Source organism: Falco biarmicus, chromosome 18 (assembly GCF_023638135.1).
Source record: "Falco biarmicus isolate bFalBia1 chromosome 18, bFalBia1.pri, whole genome shotgun sequence".
Taxonomy (NCBI): Eukaryota; Metazoa; Chordata; class Aves; order Falconiformes; family Falconidae; genus Falco; species Falco biarmicus.
The window spans coordinates 3,290,918-3,299,732 of record NC_079305.1 but is presented as its reverse complement, the minus strand read 5'-3'; the positions used below and the strand labels follow the sequence as shown (position 1 = coordinate 3,299,732).

General features: G+C 51.5%; 1 protein-coding gene across 1 annotated transcript; it reads left to right on the top strand.

The window, feature by feature from the left end:
- The first annotated feature begins 1,420 nt into the window (after positions 1 to 1,420).
- Positions 1,421 to 6,066, top strand: NEFM (neurofilament medium chain). The gene is made up of 3 exons (XM_056321723.1): positions 1,421 to 2,535; positions 2,713 to 2,837; positions 4,073 to 6,066. The coding sequence occupies exons 1-3, from the start codon at positions 1,474 to 1,476 to the stop codon at positions 5,463 to 5,465; spliced, it is 2,580 nt and encodes an 859-aa protein (XP_056177698.1). The 5' UTR covers positions 1,421 to 1,473; the 3' UTR covers positions 5,466 to 6,066.
- The last annotated feature ends 2,749 nt before the right edge of the window (positions 6,067 to 8,815 follow it).

Here is an 8,815-nt window from a genome sequence, read left to right as displayed (position 1 = left end):
AAATTCACAGTCTGCTGCACACAGGCTGACCCTTTCCAGCACCTTTCTAAACGGGGAGTTAAAATCTCCCCCCTCAGCATCCCTCTGCTTTGCGATGGGAGCTGTAGCAGGGCTTTTTCCAGCAGTTTGGGGGGTTGTGCTTTGGGTTGGTTTTTTGGGGTTTTTTTTCTTTGCAGCTTGCTAATCAAGCGCCTATGTAACCGTAATCCATCCAGGAGCCGTTCAAAGTCTGGATGGCACCTAGTCGCTGGAACGCGACCCAGGCAAAGTATACGGTACCATGTAAACATCATTTTTGTAACGAGGTTTCAAAGGAGGAGGATTTATTTCTAAGCAATGCAGCAAGCGTTACATTAACATGCGAGGGTGGGAGGAGAAGAGAGGGGGAAAGAAGACTCAAAATCAAGGATTTTGGATGCCGGGGAGGGGGGTCTCAAACTCTTCTTCACTGCCCGGCAGCTCCAGCACCGCAACGGCCGCATCCTGATGCAGACACCCCCCCCCCCCACCTGTGTGTGTCCCCCCCCCAGAGGGAGGCGAAGCCCTGGCAGGGCGCTCCCATCCCCTCGCCGCGCCCCCAGCCCCCCCCCCCCCCCCCCGCCGCCCCTGACCTTCAGATGTCAGCCCCCGCCTGGGGAAGGGGCTGGGGGGGGGGGGCGGCTTGGGACCCCCCCTGCTCGCCCCCCCGCTCGCCCCCCGCTCGCCGCCGCTGCCCACATCCCCCCCCCCCACCCCCGCCCGCGGGAGCTGCCCGTGGTGCTGCAGCCGCCCGGCCCCGGCCCGGCCCGGCCCGGCCCTACCCTGCGGGCGCCGCGTCCGCTCCGCCATGGCCGCTGCGGGCGGGGGCAGCGGGGAGGGGAGGGGCAGGAAGGGGAGCGGAATAAGATAGAGGAAGGGAAAAAAATAAAAGGGAGAAGAGAAAGAAAATAAAAGAAATAAAAGCGAATAAAAAAAAGGAAGAAAAAACGAAAAGAAAAGAAAGGAGAGGAAAGAAAGGAAAGGAAGGAAAGGAAGGAAAGGAAGGAAAGGAAGGGAAGGGAAGGGAAGAAGGAAAGAGGGTGCCGGCCTGGGGAAGGGGGCAGAAGGGAGCAGGGGCAGGAGGGAGGAAGCAGGGGAAGGGAGAGGCGGAGCAGGGGGCAGAGAGAAGGGGGGGCGCGGGGCAAGGGGGGGGAGGGGCAGCGCGAAGGGAGAGGGGGCGAGAGGGGGAAGGGGGAGCAAGGGGAAGGGGGAAGGGGCTCGGGGGGCGCCTCAGGCACCGGGCCCCGGCGGGGGGCGCGGGGGCGAGGAAGTGGGGGGGGGGGAGCGAGGCAGGGGCGGGGGCGGGGCGGGGGGCGGGGCGGGGGCAGGGCCGGGGGGGCCGCCCCCCGTACACGTGTGCGGGGCCGCCCCGCCGCTGCCCGCCGGCGCTATATAAGGGGCGGCGGCGGCCGGAGCAGCGCCGCGTCGCCGCCCGCCACCCCCGAGTGCCCCGCCATGAGCTACACCATGGAGCCCCTGGGCAACCCCTCGTACCGCCGGGTGACCGAGACCCGCGCCACCTACAGCCGCGCCAGCGCCTCCCCGTCCAGCGGCTTCCGCTCGCAGTCGTGGTCGCGGGGCTCGGGCAGCACCGTGTCCTCCTCCTACAAGCGCCCCAACCTGGGGGGGCCGCGGGCCGCCTACGGCTCCACGGTGCTGAGCTCCGCCGAGAGCCTGGAGCTGAGCCAGTCCTCGCTGCTGAACGGCGCGGCGGAGCTGAAGCTGAGCCGCTCCAACGAGAAGGAGCAGCTGCAGGGGCTGAACGACCGCTTCGCCGGCTACATCGAGAAGGTGCACTACCTGGAGCAGCAGAACAAGGAGATCGAGGCGGAGCTGGCGGCGCTGCGGCAGAAGCACGCCGGGCGCGCGCAGCTGAGCGATGCCTACGAGCAGGAGCTGCGGGAGCTGCGCGGGGCGCTGGAGCAGGTGAGCCACGAGAAGGCGCAGATCCAGCTGGACTCGGAGCACATCGAGGAGGACATCCAGCGCCTGCGGGAGCGCTTCGAGGATGAGGCGCGGCTGCGCGACGAGACGGAGGCCACCATCCGCGCCCTGCGCAAGGAGATGGAGGAGGCCTCGCTGATGCGGGCGGAGCTGGACAAGAAGGTGCAGTCGCTGCAGGACGAGGTGGCCTTCCTGCGGGGCAACCACGAGGAGGAGGTGGCCGAGCTGCTGGCGCAGCTGCAGGCGTCCCACGCCACGGTGGAGAGGAAGGACTACCTGAAGACCGACCTCACCACGGCGCTGAAGGAGATCCGCGCCCAGCTGGAGTGCCAGTCCGACCACAACATGCACCAGGCCGAGGAGTGGTTCAAGTGCCGCTATGCCAAGCTGACGGAGGCGGCCGAGCAGAACAAGGAGGCCATCCGCTCCGCCAAGGAGGAGATCGCCGAGTACCGCCGGCAGCTGCAGTCCAAGAGCATCGAGCTGGAGTCAGTGCGTGGCACCAAGGAGTCGCTGGAGCGGCAGCTGAGCGACATCGAGGAGCGCCACAACAACGACCTCACCACCTACCAGGTACCGGGGATGTGGGTGTGCTGGGGGGGGGGCTGCTGGGGGGGGGAGCTGTCCTAATCCCACCTCCCAGCAGGGTGGGAAGAGTGTGGGGAAGTCCCTTTGGAGAACTTTTCCTGCTCCATGTCGGGGTGAAGCCCCTGCCTGTGTCTCAGGGGGTTTTCTGCATCTCTGTTGCAGGACACGATTCATCAGCTGGAAAATGAGCTTAGAGGGACAAAGTGGGAAATGGCTCGTCACTTGAGGGAATACCAGGACCTCCTCAATGTCAAGATGGCCCTGGATATTGAAATTGCTGCATACAGGTACAGTAGGACCACTGCAGACATGCCTGGAATATTAATAGTGCTGTGGCTGCTGCTGGCTTGGGAAGCTTTACACAGATCCACAAGCAGTGAACATGAGTAAAACTAGAGCTTGACTAAATTATTACAGCTGTTCCCAAATCTGCGTGGAGCCAGGGAGTGTTTGCCATCAGGAGCCCAAGGTCATTAGGGACTGGCTCCCGAAGAGCCCAGTGGGCGCAGGGCAGTGTGACTCAGTGCAGCAGCCCCCTGCTGCCGCGTGCTGCCCCTGTTTATGAAAGCAGAAGGTGCAGCAGCAAAAGACAAGTTTATTTTTAATTCCCATTTGCTTTGCATATGCCAAGCCAGTGGTGCTTGTCACTTGAATTCCCTTTTATCACTTGAGAGAGACAGTGTGCTTGCTTGATCATGGTTTCAAGCAGGGAGCGCTAATCCACTTGTCACAAACACTTTTTTGCTTTTCTTGCTGAACTTTCCTTTAAAGGCATCTGCTCTAATCTGGAGCAGGAACATTGCTTGCTATTGCCATCACCTGGCAGGTTTTTTCTTCTCCTTTGCATCACTTCAGAACTCTCATCAGAGAGCTGCTGATTTTTCTGGGTCACAGGCTTAGATGAAAAAGATGTATTTGAATAGAAAAGTAAAACCAAAAAACCCTGTCTCCAGATCTGCTGGAATTCCTGAGGTCGCTCAGGCAAACACACAGGTACCCTAGGGTCTATAGCTGGCTGCTGCCAAAGTCTGCCGAACAGAAGTCTGTCTGGTTTTCATATGAGAAAGGTGGATGCCCACGCTGTTGAACTAGGACATACGCTCTAATTAGCTTTGAATGTCTTGACACAGACCCAAATCAAATGTTGTGGCCAGGTTCTCAGTTTGCCCAAGTTGTAATAAGTCTTATGAAGTTAATTATTTTGCCATACTCTATGCTGGCTTAAGCCATAATGAAGTTTTTTGACATTAAGGATGAGTTTCAACTCATAAGCTAAAGGTCTTCATGCTCCTCACATGCAAACCAAGCTAAAAGCTGTTTGCTGTGTATGAATCTCGCAAAGGAGCGGATTCAATGAAAGCTGAACTGGGGCTATGAGCGATGGATTATGCTGATCAGCTCTAGCATATTCCATGTACAAACTGGCTTCATCCTGCTGATGGGGAAACATTCTAATAGCTGTTCCTTTACGTTGGGTTTCTATGCTCAGTTGTTTTTTTTGTTCTCCTCCCGATTCCCTTAGGAAGCTACTGGAGGGCGAAGAGACAAGATTCAGTGCCTTCTCTGGAAGCATTACTGGTCCCATATTCACACACAGACAACCATCTGTCACAATAGCATCCACTAAAATCCAGAAAACAAAAATTGAACCACCAAAGCTGAAGGTCCAGCACAAGTTTGTAGAAGAAATCATTGAAGAGACAAAGGTAGAGGATGAAAAGTCTGAAATGGAAGATGCCCTGGCAGCTATTGCGGAAGAAATGGCAGCCAAGGCCCAGCAAGAAGAACAGGAGGAAGAAAAGGCAGAAGAAGCAGCTGTGGAGGAAGAAGCTGTTTCGGAGAAGGCCGCTGCAGAACAAGCGGCTGCACCCGAGGAAGAAGAGAAGGAGGAAGAGGAAGCAGAGGAAGAAGAAGCTGCAAAATCCGATGCAGCGGAAGAAGGAGGTTCTGAAAAAGAAGAAATAGAGGAGAAGGAAGAAGGGGAGGAGGCTGAGGAAGAGGGGGAAGAAGCTGAGCCCAAGGGCAAAGCTGAGGAGGTAGCAGCAAAGGTAGAGAAGGTCAAAACACCTCCCACAAAGTCCCCCCCAAAATCGCCCCCTAAGTCCCCTGTAACAGAACCGGCCAAGGCTGTCCAGAAAGAAGCAGCTGCAGAAGCAGGAAAAGAACCGAAGGTGGAGAAAGGTGGTGAGAAACCAGCCAAGGAGGAGGAGAAAGCAGCCTCTCCGGAGAAGCCCGCGACACCAAAGGTAACCTCTCCAGACAAGGCAGCAACCCCGGAGAAGCCTGCGACACCGGAGAAGCCTGCGACCCCAGAGAAAGCAGTGACCCCAGAGAAGCCTGCAACGCCAGAGAAGCCCCGCTCCCCCGAAAAGCCGGCGAGCCCGGAGAAGCCCCGCTCCCCCGAAAAGCCGGCGAGCCCGGAGAAGCCCCGCTCCCCAGAAAAGCCGGCGACTCCAGAGAAGCCTCGTTCTCCAGAGAAGCCGGCCTCCCCGGTCAAAGACGAAAAGGCTGTGGTGGAGGAGACCATCACTGTCAAAAAGGTAACCAAAATTAGCGCAGAGGTAGAGAAGGAGTCCAGGAAAGAAGACATCGCAGTGAATGGTGAGGTGGAGGAGAAGAAGGAAGCGGAGGAATCCAAAGGGAAGGAGGTTGAGGAGGAAGACAAGGGAGTTGTCACCAATGGCCTAGATGTGAGCCCGATTGATGATAAGGGTGAGAAAATTGTGGTAACCAAAAAAGCCGAGAAAATCACTGAAGGTGGGGACAGTACAACCACATATATCACAAAGTCGGTGACAGTCACTCAGAAGGTAGAGGAACATGAAGAAAGCTTTGAGGAGAAATTAGTGTCCACCAAGAAAGTGGAGAAAGTTACTTCACATGCTGTAGTAAAAGAGATTAAAGAGACCGAATAAAATAAATCATAGCTAAATTAAAAAAAAAAAATTAAAGAGCTTGGGTCGGTGCAAAAGGTTAAGCCATATGACAGCTGCAAAATGCATGTGAGTGACGGCTTCAAAGCAGAACGGGTTCTCTCATGGAGGCTCCAGACACACAGTATTTTACTTTTTTGTGCAATATGGGGGAGGGGGGGGGAATGCATGCAGGCTCAAGATGTACTCCCTCCACAGAGCTTGGGGATCTAAAAAAAAAAAAAAAAATAATACTAATAATAGTGCATGAGATGAAATGTGCAAAGGAAGCTTTTGAATTTCCAGAGCTGTTGGAGGGACATATCTGAGGAATGACTTAAGATGTATTATGCAAAGAACCAACTGAGCCAAAAACCAAACAGAAAACAGTAATAGAATATTCATGAGAACCAGAACTCTCCTAGCCTTAAAAAAAAAAAAAAAAAAAAAGCTACTTATAAATAATTATGTTTACCTCACTGGTGCGATTAGGGTGGACTTTTGCTCATGGGAGAACCTAGTTGACATGCACAGTACGCAACCTTTTGTTGTTTGATGTAAAAGTCACAGCAGTTCTTGCTCAATAAAGGTCAATACTGAAAACGTGGCGCTTCTGGTGATTCTTTTCCCAACTCAGATCCCTTCCCTGAAGGCTGGTGCTCGGTCCTGAACAGGAACACGGTTGTGTGGGTTAAAAAGCTGCTTAAGTTTTTCTGTGGTGGCCTCATTTAGAAAGCAAGCTTGAATTGAATGTGATGGGGAAAAAATTCCTGTAACGTAACAAATAATTGAGCTGGTTTAATACTGAAGAGCCCTATCCCACACTTCCTGGAGCAAAGAGGAATCTACTGGATTCTGCTCCCTGGCCTTGGGGTGCTTAGAGGGGGGTTGCAATTACTTTTGCTAGCAGTGGCAAGGTCTCCAAGCCACGTGCTGCTGGCACTGCTTAGCTGAGCAATCCTGCTTGTACCCAGTGCAAAACTGTTAAATGCTGCTGCAAGTACAATTTTTCCTCCCTGCATGCTAGTCTCAGCATTAAAGGAGAGCCTTAAAGATGGAGCAATTTCCAGATCATTCCTTCATTTCTTTTTTTTGGTGGTTGTTGTTGTTGTTCCCTGTGAGGATAGCCTGTCTGTGAGCCACAGCTGGTTGTGGTATCTTCTATGACACAAGTTTGTCACTTAAGTGTGCAAAGACCCATCAAGTAATCTCAACCAAGACATCATGTGTTCATCAAAATGGGATAGCATCTGAGGTTTTTTCCCCCCCTCCTGCCTTAATTATATGGGAACATCCTTATCCATTCTGTCTCAACAATCAACTGGTGCAATCTGCCTTTAATCACAAAATTCCAAAACCAACAGTAAATAAATTCCCCCAAAAAACGGAAAGTGTCCCAGAGATGATATGGGTATCATGTAACCAAAATATTCCTAACCCATTTTTTACATATTTGTCCATTAGAAAATAGCTGTAGACATAAGATCCTTCCAGAGGCTGAACTGGGGCTGGGTAGGGCTCAGACTATGCTTGCTATGACTGGCAGATAAAATCAGATTAAAGCATTTTTTTTTTTATTTCCAATAAAAAGGCCTCCTAAGCACTGTCCTATGTCTACTGCTGCTTCCAGGCTGGTTTTATTAAAAAGAAAGCCAATTAAAGAGCCCTTTAAAATCCCACTACATGGAAAATGGAGGCAAACGAAACCAAGGGAAAACGAGGAGAGCCCCAGCTCCACTTGGGGAACTAATGTCTTGTTATAGGATTAATATTGTGTTTATTTCTATCACGTTTCAAAAGGAAAATGAAGAATGTTGCTGGTGCCGTACCTCCCATAACTAGCAAGCAAAGAAATAGAAAGAATTTCTAAGCCCGGGTTCGGTATGTGGACTGTCCTGAAATCTGTGGACTAGTTGAGGGGCTGATCAAAATCTATGATTTGCATATGCCTTCCCATTCCTTGCCCTATCAATAATTGAAGATCAGGGGGTTTGCCATTGGAAGCATTCTGTGTGTTCTTTGCTGGAGAAATTTTACAAAGCCCACAGCAGATAAGCCTTTCAAATAAATCTGAATGTCTTTGTGTAGCGAAGTAATAAATGTTCCTCCTGCTGATATCAATAATGGGAATCTGTGCTCAACAGCTTGCTGGCGGAGTGACGTTTAATTAAAGCAGAGTTAGCAAATTAAATGGCAGCTTCTCTGTACTGAGCTTATTTGTGGAAGATACACGTGTATGTGACATAAAAATAACTATACTCCTCTATGAACGAGAAGTTAAGCAGCCGTCACACTCACCTATTGCCAGTAAGTGTTTGTGCCATGTTAAAATATAGACATGCCCGATGGTTTGTGAGCATCGGAGCTATTATTCTCTTAGGTCTAACCAAAAATTTTGCGAGAACACCACCCGTAAATGAAAAAAAACCAAAACCAGAGATCAATATTTAACAGAAAACTCTCTGCTGATGTGCTTCCAAACAAGTTCTAGAATCTGCTGAAATGTCACTCCACATAGGGAGTACGGTGCCTGCAGCGTCGGGATGGGGAAGGGTCCCCAGGTACACTCTGAATTAAATATTCTTGTTGGTGGGAGACCCAAGAACAGTCAACCTGGGCTCGTACAGGCGCGGTTGGGATCCTGAGCTGGTTTGCTTTTTTTCACGTTTTGCTTTACGTGCTGGTAAGATACAGCCAGGAGGACCTGGAGGTTATCCCCTGGGCTGTTTTGCCTCTGCCTGCCCACCGGCAGCCCAGCCAGGGTTGCCCTTCCTTGCACGAGGGGGCTCTACCACCACCTCTGCCCAGGGTACATCCACTTTCCTGAAACTTTGGGGGGAATTCACTGCACAGCCTGTGTGGCTGGCAAACTCCTGGGCTACCCACTGGCATGGTGTACTTCCAAATATCCTCATTTCCACCCAAAACGTACAGCAGCCTTTAGTTATTACTTACGATTGCACTTTTTTTTTATCTCCGCTCTAGCACACAAAATATATTTGTGAGTTTAGCCTATTTCCCACTGCAAATGTTTCCATCAAATCCTAGGAGAACTAAGCAAGTGGTTAACACATTTCTAAATATTTATAAAACTATAAGAACCGATTAATATTTAATGTTGCCAAGAGGTTTTGTCTACTGACATCTGCAATCAGTTAGTTTCAAAAGACAGCATAATTCCGGGGCAGAGATGCATAAATACTATGTTATTTGCCTGTTCTGCACCAATTACTTCTTCAGACTTTGCATAACCCAAGAAAGGATTAATTACTTTCAGACACAGAAGTTCATTAATCAACACGAAAGACTCCATGAAAGGAAAAACAATAATTAAAGGCAGTTACTGTGAAGAT